Source organism: Cryptosporidium bovis (genome assembly GCF_009768925.1).
Source record: "Cryptosporidium bovis isolate 45015 chromosome Unknown contig_8, whole genome shotgun sequence".
Taxonomy (NCBI): Eukaryota; Apicomplexa; class Conoidasida; order Eucoccidiorida; family Cryptosporidiidae; genus Cryptosporidium; species Cryptosporidium bovis.
The window spans coordinates 639642-660848 of NW_027124998.1; the positions used below are offsets into that span (position 1 = coordinate 639642).

General features: G+C 32.5%; 12 protein-coding genes across 12 annotated transcripts; 8 read left to right on the forward strand and 4 right to left on the reverse strand.

The window, feature by feature from the left end:
* Positions 1 to 200: 200 nt before the first annotated feature.
* FG379_003523 (uncharacterized protein) lies at positions 201 to 2282 on the forward strand (the record flags this gene model as incomplete). Its single annotated transcript, XM_067329152.1, has 1 exon — positions 201 to 2282. The coding sequence occupies one exon, from the start codon at positions 201 to 203 to the stop codon at positions 2280 to 2282; it is 2082 nt and encodes a 693-aa protein (XP_067185329.1).
* Positions 2283 to 2365: 83 nt separating this feature from the next.
* Positions 2366 to 3940, reverse strand: FG379_003524 (uncharacterized protein; the record flags this gene model as incomplete). Its single annotated transcript, XM_067329153.1, has 1 exon — positions 2366 to 3940. The coding sequence occupies one exon, from the start codon at positions 3938 to 3940 to the stop codon at positions 2366 to 2368; it is 1575 nt and encodes a 524-aa protein (XP_067185330.1).
* A 500-nt stretch (positions 3941 to 4440) lies between these two features.
* On the forward strand, positions 4441 to 5685 carry FG379_003525 (S1 P1nuclease; the record flags this gene model as incomplete). Its single annotated transcript, XM_067329154.1, has 1 exon — positions 4441 to 5685. The coding sequence occupies one exon, from the start codon at positions 4441 to 4443 to the stop codon at positions 5683 to 5685; it is 1245 nt and encodes a 414-aa protein (XP_067185331.1).
* A 149-nt stretch (positions 5686 to 5834) lies between these two features.
* On the reverse strand, positions 5835 to 7583 carry FG379_003526 (pyruvate decarboxylase; the record flags this gene model as incomplete). Its single annotated transcript, XM_067329155.1, has 1 exon — positions 5835 to 7583. One exon carries the CDS (start codon positions 7581 to 7583, stop codon positions 5835 to 5837), a length of 1749 nt encoding a protein of 582 aa, XP_067185332.1.
* A 214-nt stretch (positions 7584 to 7797) lies between these two features.
* FG379_003527 (serologically defined breast cancer antigen 84) lies at positions 7798 to 8997 on the reverse strand (the record flags this gene model as incomplete). The annotated part of the gene is made up of 1 exon (XM_067329156.1): positions 7798 to 8997. One exon carries the CDS (start codon positions 8995 to 8997, stop codon positions 7798 to 7800), a length of 1200 nt encoding a protein of 399 aa, XP_067185333.1.
* Positions 8998 to 9275: 278 nt separating this feature from the next.
* On the forward strand, positions 9276 to 9848 carry FG379_003529 (uncharacterized protein; the record flags this gene model as incomplete). Its single annotated transcript, XM_067329158.1, has 1 exon — positions 9276 to 9848. The coding sequence occupies one exon, from the start codon at positions 9276 to 9278 to the stop codon at positions 9846 to 9848; it is 573 nt and encodes a 190-aa protein (XP_067185335.1).
* A 2319-nt stretch (positions 9849 to 12167) lies between these two features.
* On the forward strand, positions 12168 to 13247 carry FG379_003530 (uncharacterized protein; the record flags this gene model as incomplete). The annotated part of the gene is made up of 1 exon (XM_067329159.1): positions 12168 to 13247. The coding sequence occupies one exon, from the start codon at positions 12168 to 12170 to the stop codon at positions 13245 to 13247; it is 1080 nt and encodes a 359-aa protein (XP_067185336.1).
* A 292-nt stretch (positions 13248 to 13539) lies between these two features.
* FG379_003531 (ATP binding associated with cell differentiation 1) lies at positions 13540 to 14115 on the forward strand (the record flags this gene model as incomplete). Its single annotated transcript, XM_067329160.1, has 1 exon — positions 13540 to 14115. The coding sequence occupies one exon, from the start codon at positions 13540 to 13542 to the stop codon at positions 14113 to 14115; it is 576 nt and encodes a 191-aa protein (XP_067185337.1).
* A 297-nt stretch (positions 14116 to 14412) lies between these two features.
* Positions 14413 to 16026, forward strand: FG379_003532 (T complex chaperonin; the record flags this gene model as incomplete). Its single annotated transcript, XM_067329161.1, has 1 exon — positions 14413 to 16026. One exon carries the CDS (start codon positions 14413 to 14415, stop codon positions 16024 to 16026), a length of 1614 nt encoding a protein of 537 aa, XP_067185338.1.
* Positions 16027 to 16524: 498 nt separating this feature from the next.
* FG379_003533 (CCCH domain protein) lies at positions 16525 to 17454 on the forward strand (the record flags this gene model as incomplete). Its single annotated transcript, XM_067329162.1, has 1 exon — positions 16525 to 17454. The coding sequence occupies one exon, from the start codon at positions 16525 to 16527 to the stop codon at positions 17452 to 17454; it is 930 nt and encodes a 309-aa protein (XP_067185339.1).
* Positions 17455 to 18634: 1180 nt separating this feature from the next.
* Positions 18635 to 19663, reverse strand: FG379_003534 (uncharacterized protein; the record flags this gene model as incomplete). Its single annotated transcript, XM_067329163.1, has 1 exon — positions 18635 to 19663. The coding sequence occupies one exon, from the start codon at positions 19661 to 19663 to the stop codon at positions 18635 to 18637; it is 1029 nt and encodes a 342-aa protein (XP_067185340.1).
* Positions 19664 to 20165: 502 nt separating this feature from the next.
* FG379_003535 (uncharacterized protein) lies at positions 20166 to 21101 on the forward strand (the record flags this gene model as incomplete). Its single annotated transcript, XM_067329164.1, has 1 exon — positions 20166 to 21101. One exon carries the CDS (start codon positions 20166 to 20168, stop codon positions 21099 to 21101), a length of 936 nt encoding a protein of 311 aa, XP_067185341.1.
* Positions 21102 to 21207: the final 106 nt, after the last annotated feature.

Below are 21207 nucleotides of genomic sequence, written 5' to 3' on the forward strand. Positions count from 1 at the left end.
AATATAAAATATCTTTAAATGGCATGCGGCTCTATTTTTTCCAGTCATTGCAAGTGTGGGGATAAAGAAAATAAACTGGGTTATTCTCGAAAATACTAAAATTAAGTTTGATTAATAATCATATTAGCCTTATAGTCAATATTATTCAGAAGTATTTGAACAAATATACTTTGGTGATATAACATTTGAAATTCCAGGAAATGGAAATTAATGATATTATTCGGGTTTTATATACTGGACTTCTAAATAAAGAGATCATAAGTGAGAGTAAGGAATTTAATGGGAATAGTTTGATTAAAAAAATATTTTTGGATGATGAATTCAACGTTTCAGATAAAAAAACGGATGACTTTACTTCTTTATATTTAACTGATATTGAAGGTCTGGATATTTTCAATGATAGATTGGTATTATTTCTTGATGGATCTCCACATAACCTAAGATTGTTAATTACCTATTTGATAGATTTTTTTATGAGTTACTTTGAGTCTTTAAAGCATAAAAAGGTCTATCTGGGATTTACAGAAAAAAACCAATCATTGAAACTTGATTTACCACCTATCCCATATATCGATGGTTGCAAGGATTTTCTTTATTTGTTTAATCTTAAGTTGCTATGTAATTATAACATGAACTACAAAGACTGGGTAGAAATATTTTTTAAATTGGATATTCTTCTAAGAGATAGGAATATGGGCTTAAGTGTTATGCGATTTAAATCTTATAAAACTGTTGACTTTTCTATCATAAAATTCGGTGACTTTTCTACAAATGATCATGATAAAATATCAAATAGTTATTTGAATATATTGCAGAATGACAATATTATTCAAAATTTTCCTTATATTTCACTATTGGTAAATGGATTAAAATTAATTAAAAAAATTGAAACAAAACAAGTTGGTGAAATTTACATTAAATATGCAATATCTATCTTATCGGAGGATTCCAAAAGGTTCAATGAGGGCATTGAACAAATCAAAAGTAATGTGGAAGTAAGGTTCATAACCACAATCTACTGTCTAATTTCGCTTTCAATTTATTCAAGTAGGATTGGTGATGCTATCATCTACATTTCATGTGCACAAAGATTGCTGAGATCAAGCCAAAAAATATTTAACTCAAGTTTAATAACGATGTTGAATATTTACGTTCTCCTCACAAAGCTTCATGTCCTACTAAATGCTGTAGAAGAAAGAGAGAATTCCATTTTTAACTCTGTCCCTGTAAATAAGGTTACTAGTTTGAACCTACTTGTTACTAATACGTTTTTGGATATACGAAACGAGGTGGTGAAAAACTCAAGAAAAATGAATAGTTTGCAGTGCACAAAATTACTGAAGCATATTACTGATTACACAAATTATATATTTGAAAATTTTCCAATAATGTTTCCTCTAAATAGAGGAAATGAAGGCCTATTCAACACCAAAATTACTGCAATATATGATCTTTGTTTATCGAAGACAAGGACAATCCACTCAGTCCAAACCGGACCTCAAATCCTGATGCAGGTACATGATTTATTTTCGTTTCTAATAAGAGAAAAAATATGTTTTAAAAACAAAGATATGGAATTAAGAGTTCACTCGATTATTTGCTGGGAAAATATAATTCCTAACATACTGCTTGGAATGTCCGATGAAGTTACATTTGACTATCGTAAAGAGTCCTCTAATTTATATTTCATTCAATTAGCAGGACACCTGATGAACTACACAAAACTCATATATGAAGTACCTATAGAAGAAAGCATGTATTCTCTGAGTAGGTGTGATTTTGCAGAAATATACCTATTTATTGCTCTTTATTTATACCTTGGGAAAGTCGATATTGTGAGATCAGGTGAATTCATAAAATATGCTAAGGACACATTAAATCCATGCAATTGCTCATTTGAAGTCTGCTCAATTCAATGCATTATATTATACTTAGAGCTTATAATTTCCCTAAGGAATTCATCAGATGAAGCCAAGATAGAATCTACTTTGATAGACATGGTGAATTTTGGTAAAAAATCATTATATTTCATGCCTCCGAAGGAAAAAGAAATAAATCATAGGAGAAAACTGGTTAATTACAGTACAATACAGGGATATACCCTACTTTCTTTATTAAGAAATGATTGTAATCTACTAAGCAATGAGGAGCTTGAGTTTCTAATCAATACCAAAGATCAAAATGAATCTGATGAATCAAACGAATTGTCTTCAGAAGGCAATCCAATCATATCAAACTACTTGAATATTGCCGATTGCATGAAAGTAGTGTTAGGGCAGTAGTTTCTTCTGCATAATATTTGACAACCTCTGGCTGTTACCTATAGTTCGGCTGACCGTTGGTTTTTGATATCTATGCATGAACCCTAAGTGGGGTATTCGTTACTCCAGTTTCTCGGGTCTTCTGCTACCTGATAGTACTGATAAGATTGTGGATTTTGGTCTCTGTTTTGAAAATAATAAACACTATTATGGCTACCCCCATTGTATGGGCGATTAGAAATGGGGTAATTTTTTGGGAATCCCAAATTATGGTATTCATTAAATCTTGATCCATCGTAGACGAAATATTCCTTATTTTGAATGTGCTGGTTTAAATCGACTTCCCTTACTACAAATTCCCCAGTGTTAACTTCATATTGTGTAATTTCACTATGAAACATTGGATTTGTATTTAAAGAGGTTTTAATATCATATTGGCCTTTTGGAATGTTTAATTCCATATTTTGTTGGAAGTGAATATCGCGTTCATTCATAGGATAACTGTAAAAATGATTGGTTTGATAGTTCATGAATAATGGGTTTTCAACAACTTGTACAAGGTTGTGGTTGCTTCCGTAGTTATAGTCGCTATTAGGGATGTTTGGTTTAGTAATACATCTGGGTTGAAACTCCTTTGCATTCGGATTAAATGAAAAATTGGTTTTTGAACTCGCCTTTTTATTGGAGTTTTTATCCTCTTCATTTTGACTGGCCACTTTAATAGGAATGTCGTTGCACCTATCTTCAACAACTTCACTTGTTTTAGGCACTATATTTTTATCATCTGTCTCCCTATATACAGAACTGAAATGCATCTCCTCATCATCCACTGTCTTTAGCCCGTCAGTATCATTTTCAACAAAGTAAATGTGGTTTTTTCTCTGATTGCTCTCAATTTCCTTCGCAAGTAGTTCAGCCTTCTTTTTTTCTTCTTCTGATATATCATCGTAATTCAACGGTGTTGTATAAAGCGTCTCATCATAGGTGCCTTCAACGCCAAATTTAATGCGATTTTCTTCGAATTGATCCCAATTTGTTACAGGGGTTTCACCAAGCACATCTTCAATTACCTCAGTATAGTTTTCCTCGGAGACCCAAGGTTGTAAAGCTCTCTCAGTAATCGTTTCTTGTGTCTGACCTATTTCAACATCTGTTTTAAACTGATCTTGTGATTTAGACTTGATAGCCTTTTCACTCGAAATGTCTTCGAAAGATGTCTGTACTCCATTGATGTTTGTTGTAAAAAATCTGCTGACGGATTGAAGGGGGAAAATTTTGTATTTCTCAATAGGAATGGAACGCTCATCTGAGAAGATATCGAATATTCTTACACAATACTGAATACAAATAAATATTTCATTGTCTCTCGTGTCTAAAGACTGGAAAATCCCACGATAAAGTTTACCATCGTTCAACTTCAGTTCTATTTCGTTTCCTATTAGAATTAGAAGAAATACTGCAAATTCTGCCCTGGTATCGTCATTAGTTCCATTAGGTTCCTTGAAAGAGTTCGATAATGAATTTACTATCTCTACTTCAGTTTTTTGAGTCGTTCTGAAGTTGATTTTCTTGTTTAATTTCGGGTTATGAGTCACAATGCTTTCCAAGGGTTGCTCTAATACATTATTAAGTTTGTGGCTATTCGAACCTTTAAGTTCAATTGGTTTTCTCTGTTTCATTTTAGCGACTTAAGAAGTTTGCAACGCTCAAGGTGGTTGGCGCGCCACTTAACTGTTCAGAGAATAGAAAGCAAAGGAAATTAATGATTCGAGGCTTAAAGGAAGGTATTACTATCCATAAATCGCCTAAAAGAAACCGATCCTAACCTAGTTCAATAAAATATCGTTAATATCAGTGTTGAAATATAACTCAGTTTTTGAATGAATGAAAAGAATGCTCGTATATTTGCTTCTCAAACTAATGCCTTAATAAGTGCATGATTTGTTTCAGAGTATGTGCAAAAAAGTTTAAATTGCTGTCTTTATCAAAATATCTACTTAATTTGTTAATGTTTTGAATTCAAAATGAAACGGTGCATTAGTGGCGCCATATCCTTGTTATTGCCCTCAAGCCTGGATAATTTCCCACTATTCATAGAATAAGGTGTGCAATTAAAACGCATATACATTAATGAGATCTTTATTAGATTGTATTACATATGATATTAATATAAAAAAAGATGCTCATTTTATTTATGTATATTTTTTCACTATTGACCACTCGAGCAATTTCATTCGATGCAGATGGGCATAGTGCAATAGGTATGACAACCATTTCGGGTTTGCAACATAAGTATTCACAAAAGTTAAAAAGGTTAATGAATGGAAAAGACATTGTGGACATTTCTGGTTGGGGTGAAAGAGTATCTCAGAAACACCCCTCAACACTTCCATTTCATTTTCAAAGCCAAAATAGAAGTGACTTTGTTTTTAATGGAGACGGGACTATAAAGGATACAAATGGATTATTGGATAAGAATAACACTAATCATATAGGAAACAATTGCGGTAATAATAAATATTGCCTCGTTAGAATGATAAAACATTTATTCTATCGCTTAATTGGGTCACAAAATAAAGTAGAAATAGAATATCCTATTGGAATACAACTAACTGATTCAGACTGTGTGAAGTTTCTAATTAACTTGATAGGTGATCTTCACCAACCTTTGCACTTTGGTTTTTCTGATGATAACTTGGGGAGAGATATAAAAGGTGTAATGGTTATTAACGGAACAAACGAAAAAATTTCGCTATATGATATTTGGGAATATGGTATCACAAAAAAACTCAAGATAGAGAAGCCACATTTTTGGTTTGGAGGATGGACTCATATATTTGCTATAAGAGACTCATATGATAAGGAACTTCAACGTTGGAAGGAAATAGGAATTGATGTTGTAGATGAGTGGGCACTTGAAAGTTTTAATTTAATGTGTAGTAAAATATATTCAAACCCATTATCTAGAGAACCAATAAGTGAGAATTTTAATATTGATTTAACATTAGAATTTGCATGGTTCGAAATTTTTAGGAACAGGATACTAATTGCAGGTGCAAGGTTGTCAATAGTTCTGAATGAAATACTCAAATATAGGGATGGAAAAGAAAAGCCGTTTAGAGTAACGAATTCTTTACTGTTATCAAGCGACGAAGATGTCAACCATCATTTGTATGACGATAAAATTGTAAGCACTGATTCAAAGAAATTCTCTACTGAAGTGGACATTTTTGGAAAAAAGTTCAAAATCCCAATATGGATAAAAAATTTATCAATTAATGCTTCCTTAGTAGTTATTTGCTTGATTGTTTTCTTATATATTTCAATCTTCCTTTTTAAAGACAACAATATTAGACACTTTCAATTACCGAGTACGGATGATTTTAAGAATATTCAAATGAAAGAGACATCAATGATGGAATAATTAAAATTATGTATCAATTGCAATTTTTTTATTTATGTTGATTCTTTTATATATATTTTATTACGAAACATTTTTTTTCATATTAATACTGATTGGAGGATTTGAAAAAAGAAAACTGGCAATTTTCTTAGCTGTGATAAGTAGTGCCTTTATATTTCACATTTCTTCTCCAAAATCCTTTTTATTTGACTATTTATTGCCATCTCTCTGCTAATCTCCTTAAGAATATGGCTACAGTCCCACCTTTCTAATATTACCTCGATAACGCATGCCTTGTCGGTATTATCGAGTGCATAATTTACTGATTTATAGAATTCTCCCTCTGTTTTACAGATGAAAGCTGGAATTTCTGGGAAACCAAATAGTTTTGGTAACTTTGAATACTTCCAACGTGATATATCATTATAAACATCGTCACAAATTTCCCTCTCAATTGTGTAGCCGTCATTGTTTATTATGATTATTACTGGATTTAAACTACGTCTGAATATTGTTGATAAATCTTGGACGGTTACTTGTAAGCTGCCATCTCCTATAAAAGAAAATGTCCTTTTCTTGCTTGCAATGGATAGTCCAAGGGTTGCACCAACTGAGTAACCTATTGACCCAAAGAAACATTGTGAAAAAAATTGTGAATTCTTAGGTAACATCAATTCCAATGCACTAAATAGCGAAATTCCAGTCTCAGCCAATACATTTACTGAATCAGGGAGTGAAAATGCAATAATATCAAATATCCTTTCAATAGATAAGCTTCTTCTTGACTCTAATCCAAGCCCTTTGCTTTTTCTATGGGAGTAAATATGGTTTGCTTGAGGATATGGTGGTGTATACCCTGGGAATACAAACCGAGTCAAATCCCCTAATCTGTAACTCTGTATCAACCCCTTTACAACGTCTTCCACATAGATATCATTGTACTCCTTGTCACCTATACTCCCCTTTCCAAGATGACAATAAATCATTGAATTTTTTGGAAATTCTTGTGTGAAAAACCCTGTATTAAAATCCATTAATTTCTCACCCAAAATAATTAAACAGTCACTTTCCTCAACATATTGCCTAACATGTTGATCACCTTTTTTTCCAAGATAGAGACCAATGTATTGTGGATGGTGTTCATCTATTGTTGTTTTTCCCATTAGCATTGTTGTAAATGGGATTTTAGAGATTTCGAGCAACTCAATCATTAAATCAGTTTTTCGAGTTCTTAGAAATTCATATCCAACTATAAAAACTGGTTGTTTAGAATTTCTTATTAATTGTATGGCCTTTTTCATAAATGACTCAATCTCAGAGGAATTGCTCTGTCTTTCCTTGATTTTCAATGGTTCTTTTGGCATGTTAATTAATTCATTAACCATATCTGCACATATGCAAATGTAAACAGGTCTCGATAGATGTTTGCATTTAATTAGTGCATTGTCTATTAACTCTCCTGCAGTTTCCTTATCTGAAATCTTTACTGCCTCTACGGTTACTTGTTCGAACATTCTCAACGTTTTCGAGTAATCAAATATTGTGTGGTGAAGTAAAGTTCCATTTTTATGGTGTTTAGTAATCGGGGCAGAACAAATATGAACTACAGGAACATCCTCTGCATAAGAGCCTGCGGCTGCATTTATTGCACTTAATTCACCTACAACAAAAGTGGTTGAAATAGCGCCAATTCCCTTTATTCTTGCATATGAATCTGCTGCGTAACCTGCATTTAATTCGTTACAGGTACCAACATATTCAATATCGTTCTCCACAACAACATTCAAAAATGAGAGGGAATAATCACCAGGAACACCAAAGATATGGTCGCACCCCAATTCTTTCAGTCTAATACAGAGGTACTTAGCTATATTTACCATCTCACTGGAATTTGAGTTTTCTGAATAATTCGAGTTCATTCTTGAATCCGTTAAATAGTTTATTTATAGAGTGGTTTATTAGTCCAATAACTATTGCTTTTCTCCAACAAATTTTCGATATTTTGATTTTAATGACTTAATTTTTTTTTTTAATTTCAACTCTCATTGAATTTACATGGCATGATAATTTACATGCATGCAGAAAAGTTAACATTTAGCATGTATTGGAAAATCAAATACTTCTAAGAAATACCTATTTTAGTGCTAGTTTACTATATTCAAGTTTTAACTGTTCAAATAAAATTAAATTTTCCTTGACCTTTCTAAGCACCCACGTTAATATAGAATCTAGAATAGACATAACCGAATATATCCCTCCAACAATTGCACAGAAAGATGTGACCAAGTGTGTAAGAGGAATTGATTGATGTATTCTTCTAAGGACAAATGGCTGAAAGTCATAAACGAAAAATACTCCCGGAAGTCCTGATAATTCACCTTTGCTTACATAAACTTCTTTTTCTTTTTCGGAGTATGTATATTGATTTCCGGAGAAACTCTCCCTTCCATCTCCCACGATGTACTCTGTTGGAACTAATTTAATGTAGTAATGAAACATTTTAGTGCCTTTCTTTACCACCTTTTCAACTTTATCTAGTGGTGAACTGACGAATGGAATTTTATCAGTACCAAAAGTCAGTTCGTTAATTACATGGCTAGTGTTGAAGCCCCGAGAAATGTCATTCATATTAAATTCGTGAACATGTTTTCCATTTTTAACCGTTGCAGTTCCAAGAGCTACGTGAAAGTTTCCAGATACCTTGTTTACTTGAATCTTTCCAACTATCCTACAACCTATTTTATCTAAACACTGAGGTGATTTGTCAACAATTTCAAGATATGACCACCCCCTTTCTCTATATGCAGATTTTAACTTGTCGCAAGTATTACAACATCTATATTCGTTTGATTCTGCACCATAGCAACTTAAACACACATTTTTATTACCTTCTTCAAATGAGGGACTAGGAACCTCGTCACCGTTTATGTTAATGTGTATTTTTTTCAGTTCGCCTTTCGCATCTACTTGATTTTCACCAACATTGTCAACTGTATCAAGAGATATTTCTTCACATCTTAGACTCGGGAATAAAATGTCCATTTTGATATCAAGTTTATTATTTAGGTTGTTATCTACATTAATATTATCGATTTTCTCTCCAAGATAGTATTTTCGTATTTCATTTAATATCAATATAAGAACAATTACATATAACAAAAAAGATATTATACTCTTGCTTGTTGACTTTACACAATAATCATCATGAATTTTCCCATATATATCAATATTTTTGACATGTGTCTGTAGTTTCTCATTTGCTTTTGTAAGTGTTCCAACAAAAACACTACTTCTTCTCCTAAAGCTAGGTAAATGATCAAACTCAGCATTCATACTTGATTTTACTATTTAAATAGTGAGGAAATTTCTGTTAAATCATTGAATCTATTAATAGTAAACTTTTTTCCCGGATTTTAATAATAGTTTGTGTTTTGCCACTCAACACACTTGCACTTAGGCGCGTAATCACATGTACTAACATAGAAAAGGATTTTTAGTATTGTAAAATAGGTTTTGGCCCTAATTTTCTAAAAGTTATATTATCTTGTATTGGAGGTTAAATTGCTATGCCATACTTTTATTTTTTTAATTAATTATAGATCCACACAAACATGTTAAAACAAGGTGATGACGATTATATAGAAGAGATTATCTATGAAAAGTTTATTGAAGATGAAAAACTAATTCAGTTCATTAAAAAATCACTTAGAATACACCTTACCAATCATTTGAAAAATGATTCTTTAAATAATATAAGTTCTAACATGAAATGTGATGCTAGTAAAACGCTTATTCTGAGAATGATTCGTGAGTTCTTAAAATGCCATGGTCTCCTGAACACTCTGGAAGTACTAGAAACAGAATGTGGCGATATCTTATATGATAACAACATTGAATTCAATGATATAATGAAAGAATCGGAGAATTTGGATTTAACCATGGATCATAAAACAAACTTGGAAAAGCTACTTCATTGCGCAGTATACTATAAAAAAAACACCGAAATAGATGAAATCACCAACTCGGCATTGGTTGAAGCAAGTTCTTGTATCGAGTCTATGCAGGAAGAAATTAAAAATTTACATCATAATTATTTAGAGCAGGTTAATGCAACGAGAGAAATAATGGAAGAAAAGGTCAGAGAAATTGAGAAGTTTTATATGAAATCAATTGAATATAGTTGAATTATATTTTCAATTAACTATTTGTGTGAATTGCATATATTTATCTTCGCAATTTTTTTCATGTTTTATGATGTTCTATCTCATAAGTCTCCCTAGTTTTTTTTATATTTAAATGTGAGCGTCTTAATTTTTAGAACTACATTACAAACCGATATTTATGTTTTTCTACTCTCTGAAACTACTAAATTTTCATTTCATTTGAAATTGCGGCCCAAGATTCCTAATGTGCGGATTCAACATTAAGTTATATATAATCGACGGCAAAATAATTAAAAAAATAGGGGATATTTCCCTATATGCCTTATCAAGTCTTCAAATAAATTAGATAAATATATATGAAAACAAGAATAAATGATACTTAGGAATAAGACTGATAAATTGTTCCCACTGGGAATCGGCAATTTTAGTGATAAAGTTTCCATATAATAAGTCAAATCGTGTTGTATCTACTTGTGATATCGAGACATCATGAAATAAGGCTGTTATCGATTTATGCAAAAACTGGGAAAAAAGTGTTGTAAGATCTATCTATTTTGTTGAAATAAATTCCGTATTTTTTTTAAAACATTAGTAGTAAATAAACCAAAAAAGACACAAAGGTAAAAGCAAATGAACAAAGTTTTACATGTAATATCAATCGTCAATATATTCGCACATCTATTCATAGAACAAACGTGAGTGATCACTTTTATTATATAAAAAAACGGTGATATGTTGTTACTTTGTAAGTTAATAATTGCTTTTATAATTATGCCAAAATTTTGGAATATTGAGATGGTATGAATAAAAAGTCATATTTTTCTGACATGTGATATAAAATCAACAGAACAGTGCATATATTCTCTAAAATGATTATCATCTGCAGCTTCAAGTGATATATATTTCGTTTTTACGCTATTTAAAATTTTCCCAATATTTTCACTCGGGTATGTTATTTTGTTTTTGGTTAAAAAAGGTAGAATTTCGTTTTTCCTATAAAAAATGGAATCAAAATGTAGCAATAGGTCTTCAAGTTCTCGACATATACTAAGTATATATGTAAATTAGTAGGAAATTTGCCCTATCTATGCAGGTATTGATTCAACTCACGGTTCGTGAGACATTAAATCAGAAATATTCTCAATAAGAACATAGATTTTTATGGTATAAGTCACTATTGAAGCATAAAAAATCATTGAATTAAATTAGTCTCCTTTAGTAGTTAATTTTACTATTTTTTTCCATAGACCGATACACGTATTACGGAAACTTTCTATTTAACAAATTCTAATTGTTTCTTGTAGTTTTAAGGCTACTAAGTCAATAGCCCTGTGCAGAAAAAATAAATGACATTTATTTCGTCACCTAACTTATTCATAATCATGCTAAGAATTTGTTCTATTCTCTGAGGAATAATTGAAATGGTGAAACCTCACAGGAAAATGATTTGTGGATGCTCCACAAATAATTAAGTGATACATACTGTTTCAATTGTTAACTCAGAGCTGTATTAATTAGAAATAATTACAATTATGACCGGAATATTTGATATCTTACACCAGTTTATGCACTATCTTTTATTCTACCTATGTCACCAAAATCACCAGAAACCTCAAATTCAAACGGTAATGGATGGACAAATCAACACAAAGTAAATGATACTAAATACATCAGTTGTTAAAAATGTATATCAGTATGTTGGGTGAATTACTTGAATCATTTGTAATGGGTGCATTCGTATTATCAAGTGGTAAGATTGAAATTAGAAAAATACTTTTAAAAATTCCCATAGGGAAAGATAATAGTGTGGGGGGCTTTATATTACATAAAAATATATCATCAATGAATACCAAAACAAGTCAAACGAACAAGGCTTCGAGTGCAAACATCAAAATTGTTAGTTGGCGTAAGCTCCGAATTTAGAAGGATTGATAAAAATTGGGGCGCCAAAGAAGCCAAAATATGAGGGTGGCCGTTGTTAAGTAATCCTATTGGCATGCTTTAAATGAATCCATAATTTAATATAGCGGTATCACTTCGGTTTTTACTTGCATAATAACAGTGAATAGCACAATATTGGTCAAACTATAAGATACAACAATATAGTTCGCTAAATATTCAACTTGTTTTAATTAATTAGCATAATTTATCCAAACCTTTATCGAGGGATTATAGTACGAACATATTTTCAATATGTGCATCTACGATAAATATAATGTATTTCCATATGAAAGTTAATTTGTTAGTATATATTGTTGGCTCTTTTTTATTTTGTTCTTCAGTTTTTTGAAAGTTTTACAACTTTAGTGCTAATGCGTCCAATTGACAAATTAACAGAAGATGAGTAAAAAAATTGAGAGGGAGTACTATTCTTTATTCTCGTCAAAAACATTAAAATTGATATTTGTGCAGGTTTCAATGATGTTCTTTATGTCCATGTTCATCCTTATTGGTGTTTCCCTTCATGTTGTGAAACTGCGCAAGATACACCCTGAAGAATATAAAAATTACTTTTACTTGAGTGGAGAGGACGAAACAATATTTCAGGAATTGAAGAAAGTAGAGGATTCAATGAAACAAATATCGTTCTTCAGGGAGCTGTGGAACTACAACGATTCAAGTATTTATTACAATTCAACCATTTCAAATAAGATTATTGTTTGTGGTGGAACGCATAAACGTGGTACCTACTGGTCAACAGACACCATAAGCACAATACAAAAGGTAATATACTCTACACTTGGGGATCATGCATTAATTAAATTTAAAAGAGGACTAGTTTTTGCAATTAACAATTTTCACGAAAAAGATGAAAAAGGTAAAGAAGTTATGCATCAAAAAGGTGGTGCAGAAAGCAGCAAATTTCTACTTAATTTGTTTTTGGCTTCCGGGGGTTACGTATCACCATGCTACATGTTTGGAAAAAGAATATATTCTTATGTTCTAGGGAAGAATTCAGGTATATGGGGTTATCTAGCAGTAATATTACCATGGTTTTTTTCTCTGTCATCACCACAACCAATGATGCTAATTCACTTCCCCAGACTGTTAGTTTACATCGCCATTTCGATATATAGAAGAATATTTCTCCATGTAATTATTAGTGGCGCAGAAAAGAGGGTTTCCTTCTTTGATTTTTCAGACCATATTGTCTTGTATTCAATGTATATTTTGATTATTTCAGTTGAATGGTGCGCAGCATGCAATAACATTAAAAATAGATTTATATTGGCATTTGTTCGTGGTTATTTTCTTTCAATATTGGGAATAATTTCATATAGCAGCTTTTTCACTGCTCTGTATTTTCACTTTCCACTTGAAATATTTGTTGGATTTGTAGTTGGATGCGTGGGATTATTTGCCGTTTTTTGGAGTTTCGTCTTCTTAAAATACATTGAATTATCAAATATAGGTCTTTAGTCACGAACTATTAACAGTTGGTGTTACTCTACCTCCGACAATTAGCAGAACTCATGACTGTTTCCTTACAAATGTTTAGTAAAGCATGGATTATCTGAGGATACTACATTTAAAATATTTTTCATTGTCTCATTATTGTTATTCTATCTCTATTAAGCCTCTATTTTCCCTGCTCTTTCTGGTTATTGTTGGTATTAAAACCAATAAAGTTTTTCACCATATGCGGTAAACCCCACACAACAATCGTAATTTTTTTTTTTTTTCATTAGAACTTGGAGTTGATTTTTTCCATATGAGCTTGTTAGAAACAACAAGTATTCATGACACTATTGTGAGGGTTTTGGAGGAGACAGAAAACATCTTAGATGAGGAATTAAGAAATTTGGATAATATAAAAAACGATGAAAACGAGCTTAACCAAATTAGAAGAAGGAGAATAGAAGAGATGAAAAAAGCTCAGGAATTGAAGAAGAAATATAAATCTATGGGACATGGAAAGTACGACATTATAACTGATGAAAGGGAGTTTTTCGATGTAATTAAAAGAAGTGAGAATGTAATATGTCACTTTTTTAGACCAACTACTACGAGATGCGAAATATTCGATAATCATCTCAGCAAATTGGCTGAAAAACATTTGGAAGCGAGGTTTATAAAAATAAATGCAGAAAAGGCACAGTTCATTTGCTCGAGTCTAAATATAAGAATCCTACCTACAATAGCCCTTATAAAAAATTCCATACTTATCCATAAAATAATAGGATTTGAGGAGCTTTGTTCAAAAGACGACTTTACAACTTTGCAGCTAGAAGAATTGTTAGAAAAAAGAGGATCAATAAAAATAACAAGTAAATGTGAAGAGGAGTGACAGTTCAAATAGAAGCGATTAATGCGTTCATTTAATCCAAGACAATTGAATATTTAAAGTATGCCAGCCTTCCGAGTGAAACATGATATTGAAAAACTCTAAAATTGAGGGAGTAGCTGTGTAAATTTTTTATTTTGCTTGTCAAAATACGGCGCAATAACAATCCCCCATAGACGTGACCCGTAATTTGACTTGTTGATTATTTTTGTTCATTTTGCGGTTAGCTGTTATTTAGGATAGACTTTCTCCAATTAAATTTGACGGAAAAACCTAGTATACTGTTATTTGAATCTAGAGATGAATATTTCTGTGGATGAATATGGCAACCCCTTCATAATATTGAAGGAGCAGGAGCAAAAACAAAGATTGAAGGGAATCGATGCTCATAAATCAAATATACTGGCTGCCAAGTCTGTCGCGGATATATTGAGAACTAGTTTGGGCCCAAAAGGCATGGATAAGATAGTTGTTAGTCCTGATGGTGAAGTTATTGTTACCAATGATGGAGCTACAATAATGGACAAAATGAATATAAACAATGAATGTGGAAAGCTCCTAGTAGAGTTATCGAAATCACAAGACGCTGAAATAGGTGATGGGACGACTGGAGTTGTTATCCTTGCAGGCGCATTACTGGAATGCTCAGTTAAACTACTCGAAAAGGGAATACATCCACTTAGAATCGCAAATGGCTTCGAGTATGCCTGTAGTATTGCATTAAGAAGACTAGAAGAGATCTCCTTGAAAAGTGAAGATATTCTTGAGAGTGGCAACGATCTGTTGCTTAGGTCTGCAATAACTGCTTTGGGTTCGAAGGTAGTTAGTAGTCAACAGGAACACTTCGCAAAAATTGCGGTGGATGCGGTATTGGCAGTTGCAGATATGGAGAGAAGGGACGTGAATTTCGATTTGATAAATATTCAAGGAAAACCAGGTGGGAGATTAGAGGAAAGCTGTGTTGTGAATGGGATAGTTTTGGATAAAGAGATGAGCCACCCGCAGATGAGAAAGGAGATTAATGGAGCTAAGATAGCATTGCTAGCTTGTCCCTTTGAGCCACCAAAACCGAAGACTAAACACAAGATAGACATAAAAAATTCGGAAGACTATAACCTGCTATTTGAGACAGAACAGAAATATTTTAGGGATATGGTTGAAAAAGTCATTTCCTCTGGTGCAAATGTTGTCATATGTCAATGGGGATTTGATGACGAAGCAAATCACATGCTTTCCCAGTCAAACTTGCCATCCATAAGATGGGTTGGTGGCGTAGAAATTGAATTAATAGCAATTGCAACGGGTGCGAATATTGTATCTAGATTTGAGGAACTATCTAGTTCTAAGTTGGGTAGCGCTACTGTTGTAAAGGAAGTAACTTCTGGAACTGAGAAAGATAAATTGATATTCATTGAAGGATGTAGCAAATCGAAAGCAGTTACTGTACTTATCCGTGGTGGTAGTCAGATGGTCGTGGAAGAGGCAAAGAGATGCATTTATGATGCATTATGTGTTGTAAGGAATCTAATAAGAGATCCACGTGTTGTGCCTGGTGGAGGTGCGTCGGAAATTGCTTTGAGTATTGCTATTCAAGAAAAAGTCGGTTCTGTCTCTTCGGTAGAACAATTTGCCGTGGAGGCATTTGCAGATGCGCTACTTTCATTGCCCTATGCATTAGCTGACAATTGTGGGTTGGATTCTGTGTCATTAGTTGGAGAAGCCATGCAAAAGCAAATTTCCACTAAAAAACATTCATTCGGGGTCGATTGCAATAGTCTCTGTGTGAGCGACATGAGAGACCAGAAAATATTTGAATCCCTTGCATCCAAACAACATCAACTCGCATTAGCAACGCAGGCGGTTAAAATGATTTTAAAAATAGATGATTTAATTAAATCATCCGAACAGTTCTGATTACAATTCTAGAAAATTTTGCATGGGTGTGAGGCACCATACATTTAATAGTCTTTCATATAGTTTAACTTATACTTTCTGTATGTGAGGTTGTCTATATTGATAGGTAGATCATTGTGAATTTAATGCACCCACTGAGAACCCTATTGTTAGTTTGTTTCAGTTTTTACTTAGGTCTAGAATTGGTGTGTATCTAGTCATTTACGTATTTAAATATTTCGAATGACTTTCATGTACACCCCGCCTCGGAAATGTACACAGTAACCGCCGTAATTGGTGGCATGTCGGTCATTTTTAGATACCGTTTAGTCTAGTAAAGAGTGTATGTAAAAGGGAGACGTTTGTGATCTCATATTTAGTGATAAACTCGTTTCTATCAGGATATTATGCACTGAAGTATTATTTTCTTGGAATAATACCTCATATTTAGCAGTTTAGTGGTTCATTTTTGTGCAAAAGCAAAATATTTAACTATATTCGCGAGTGATACATCATTTAATGGAGAGTTCAAGGGACCAATTTTCTACGGAACTTAGTTCTGGTTGTAACTTTAATACATCTCTCTTCCAAAAAAAAAGTTCTTCTGAATTGGTACGAAGGCAACTATACAAAACAAAGATGTGTGCATTTTACAATGTAGGTAAATGCACAAGAGGAAACTTATGTGCCTTTGCTCATTCTGTACAGGAGTTGAGACCTTTACCAGATCTAAGATTCACAAGGCTTTGTGAATTGACGAAGCGTGGTGATATTTGCCGTGATGTTAACTGCACGTTTGCGCATAGTCTTAACGACCTAAGAACAACGGAGATACCACCAACACCTTTAAATGAAATAATTGTTTTGAAGCCAACTGAAAATGCAACTATTAAGAAAATAAGTTCATCAAATGAATTGAAGTGCAAGTTTAAGAACCCTTCTTTAAAAGATTCCTTCCTAATCAAGTCTGAAGATGATATTTTTATCTCTAGTACTGATACCACTCCACATAATCTTTCATTAAATTTGAAAGATTCTGACTGCGATGGAATTTGTCAGTGGAGAAAATTTGAATCATGTAACCATCAAACAATGGAAAACAATCATTCAGGAATTTTCTCTTATTTGGATACGCCTGAATCTTCGCAATTAGACAATAACTGGGCCTATGAGGATTTTACCACAAGTTTTTCTCCAGAATTGTCAAGAATTTCTCCAGAGGCAACGTGTAAATTTATAAGTCAAGGTGAGTTCCAAGAACCTCCGAACTACTTCTCTTCAAAATGTCATCTTACAAAGGGTGTGCCTGAGTGGGGATTAACAAACAATCGGGATAAACTGCCCTCATTTCAATACGACATATTGAGTATATTTGGAAACGAAGGTAATAATAAGTATCAGAGAGATATAGCTTCTATTGAAAAGGGAACACTTCATATCATTAATTAATGTTTTTAATTAATTTAATGTTGACTATTGGAACCTGACAGAAATGAATTATGGGATATTGATGACCATTTACAAGAATTATTAAAAAAACTATATTTTTTTAAATGGTAATTATCAATTTAAATCCATTTTAAGCTCCGATTTTTATTTCTTTGAAAAATTTAATTAAACCAAACATCAGACAAATAACTATAATGAGCCTTCTAATAGTGAGGTTACATTTTAATAACTTTTTTTATTTATCGTTTCCACTAATTATTTTATTTCAAATTTTTGGAGGAATATAGATAACTTACAATGATATTACACTCTCGTATATTAAGAGCTACACTTATTTGTAAATATTACCGTATTACTACGATTATTTTGTGCCGTTTTCAGTTGTTTAAAATGTATTCTATAATCTTTTCCTACAAAGTTATATGAAGATTCTATGGCTATTAATATTGTAAATATTTATTATAGTTATGGTATTCGTGGTGAAATCAAAATATGCTCAGTATTTTGTTAACTGAACTTTAGGATTGAAAATAAAATGTTTTAAATGATACATTAATGTTGTAGACATATAAAATAGAACCAAAACTGTTCTTAATTTCATCAGAAAATTATCTATTAGAAAAGACCATTAGAGATAAAATGATATTTCCAAAATTAATTGACTTATGAAACTATCTTGTTTGAATTGTCATTTTACGCTATTGATATTTCTAAAGAACAAGAGGCCATTCCAATAGTTTAAACTCTAGAAAAAATACTCTTAATAAGAAAAATATTCAAAGTTAAATGACTAGTTTCAGTTTACTTGCAAGGAAGTAAAACAAATAATACATAAAAGTCCAAACTCGTCATGAACAAACGAGTACAAGAATGCAACCATTTAAAAAGAATTCTTTGTAGAGTTCTCCCACTTTTAATGAGAAAACTTGCATCATAATCGAGACAACACTTTAACAACAAAATTCTTTATCAAACGTTATTTAAATAACAATTAAGAAGGCTTAACTCGGAAGAGTATGAAGGAGATTCATTATTAAAAAAACATGAATTTATTGGTAAAAAATTCTTAAACCTGACGTTCTTATAGATATGAAGATTATACATCGTATAAATTAATAACATATTAACTGATATGTTGTTTATATATGAACTATAAAATATATGAACAAAATAAAATAATTTAAAGGCAAGGAAACAATATTAATGGGAACTTTGTAGTACCCATAACTTCTCTGACATTGTTCAATGTTCCCTTATCGTATTTATTTATCCAGTGTTTACCTTGACTCTCGAGAATTTTTTTTATCGAAGAATTTTGGTGATACTCAATAGTGGACTGGTTTGTAAGCAATAAATATATGTGAAAAAATAGCAGAACCCCCGTTCCAATAGAGTATGAAATAGAAAGCATTGCGGACAATAATAATCCTTGAAATGTAAAGTTGTCTGAGAGTATTGAGTTTGTCATATTAATTGATTTCATGTCTCCTAGTAATGCAGAAATAAGTATGATCATCATTGGAAGTGCGAATAAAGAAATTTGTAAGCAACTTAAAAATGACCACACCAAAAACAGAATAAAATATTTACGATTGTGAAGGCCAACACATTGGCCTATCCATGGGCAATGATGATCCATGTTTAATACACATCTGTTGCAAATTGAGCAGTGATGTGTTCTCGGATATTTTAACGCACCACACTTTGTACATTCTTTAAGTTCAATGTAACCATTTCTATCAAAAATAAATGACTCATCATCTTTGTTACGTAGATATTTGGATTCTATATCACCTACTCTCTCATTGTCGCTCTGAAAGAAGTCATTATTCGTTCCATAAACATTAAAGTGTTCGGCGACGTCTCCCGTTCCAATTTCAATGTCAGTACATTCGAATGATTCACCATAAATTTGTGTATTATCACTATCAATATAATTGTGAGTTGTTACAGAATTAGCATAACCAGGGCTAGTATTTAGGCACAACAAATAGTTGTAAACTAGATTAATTGTGGAAAAAAGTAATGAAATTCTCGAGAAAAGTAAGATAATTTGGTTTTTAATCATAAATGGGAAGATAAAAAGTGACCCACTCATAAATAAAAACGAAATTGAAAAAAAAACAAATAGTATTAAGAAGTACCCAAGTGTTTTAGCAATAAATTCAAAGCCTTTGAAGACAACTCTTAGAGCCTTATTAATAATCATCTTTATAACCTCCCCTATATGTCTCATTAACAAGTATCAAAAAGCCTCACCCCCTTGTAAATAATAATGTGTCCAATGTACGATAGGTACATCTTAGAGGCAACTTTGAGTTAAAAAGATCCATTTAGTTGATACCATTGTAAAACTCGCAGAAAGTGAATTAAATCGTGAACATTGACCGCTAACATTGTGCGCGTGTTTATGAAACTAAAATAATAAATTTGAACAAAGAACAAGAAACAAAACAACAATAAATATAATTGAAAGCAAAAATAACTACGAAATCACAATGTAATACGTAAAGTTCACAAGGTAATCTCATTCAAAAAAAATATATTTGAAGTAGCATATTATATTTCTCGAAATCTGTTGGAACATACGCAGATCTATACGCGCTGTGTACATGGAAAATACGTATACTCGCGTCTATACATGTATTGCTGCAAAAATACTTCAAGTTGTTCTTTTTTTGAAACTGCGTTACATTGCTTAGTTGTATATAATGTTTCAATTGAGATCTGGACCTCCGACTAGTAGAGGTGTTTCTGGATTTGGTATCCCTACAAATGCCCCTCGTAACAATCCTACAGCAATTCCTCCACAGTATTCACAAAGGACCGTTAATCCATTAATATGTTGTGGCTCTCCGCAAGTGAACAGCAAACCCTTGAATCAAACGCCACCAAGTAGAATGATTAGTGCTGCTGGATTGAATGTTCAATCAGTCAATCCTCCATCAAGATTGATAACTGGAGCCAATCTAACTCCTGCTTCAATTGTTGCTGCACCTGAAAGACAAGTTACAGAACCCCTTCAACACAAGCAAACATTCATTTACGGTGGTTCAGAGACAATGGAACCTGAAGATTGTGGTTGGCTAGAACCTATAAGACTTAAAGTCCACGCTATGGAGGTACAACAATATATTAATCCAAGTAATCCCGATGCAACTCCACCATTCATATACAATGTCGACCATTTAATGGAATGCGTTGAGATACCTGAGAATTGGGCACCCGAATCGATGACTGGAGTCGCAGCATTGACATTTGAGAACCTAAACACTAATCCTCCTATAATTCAGCATCCTCTACGACTGGACTCGGATGGGTCAAAGAATGGCACAAACAACCCATACATACAACCTATTAAATATCATATTGAAAGAATAAAAGACAGGGATACAGAAAACGTTCCTGAAGTCGCCACCAAACTAGAGCCTGTAGTTTCAAATGAAGATGAGGAACCGAATACGAAGGCTAGCGGCTTTATTTCGTCTTTCTTCAATAGAATTAGAAATGGAATTGGAGGGACAGAAAGTCAACTTCAGAAAGTTGACGAAGAAATAGGAGAAACCGATGATAACAAGGAGGTAGATCCAAATGAAAATTCTTCTGAAGAGGAACAAAATAATATTAAGGTTGAAAATGTGTTATAGTGCCACAATTGTGACTTCAAGCAAAAGTTGAAACACTGTAACCCATGTTGTAGAGTTGCCCGAGTGGAATATAGTCTTTACTTACATTCTTACACTCATTAAAAAT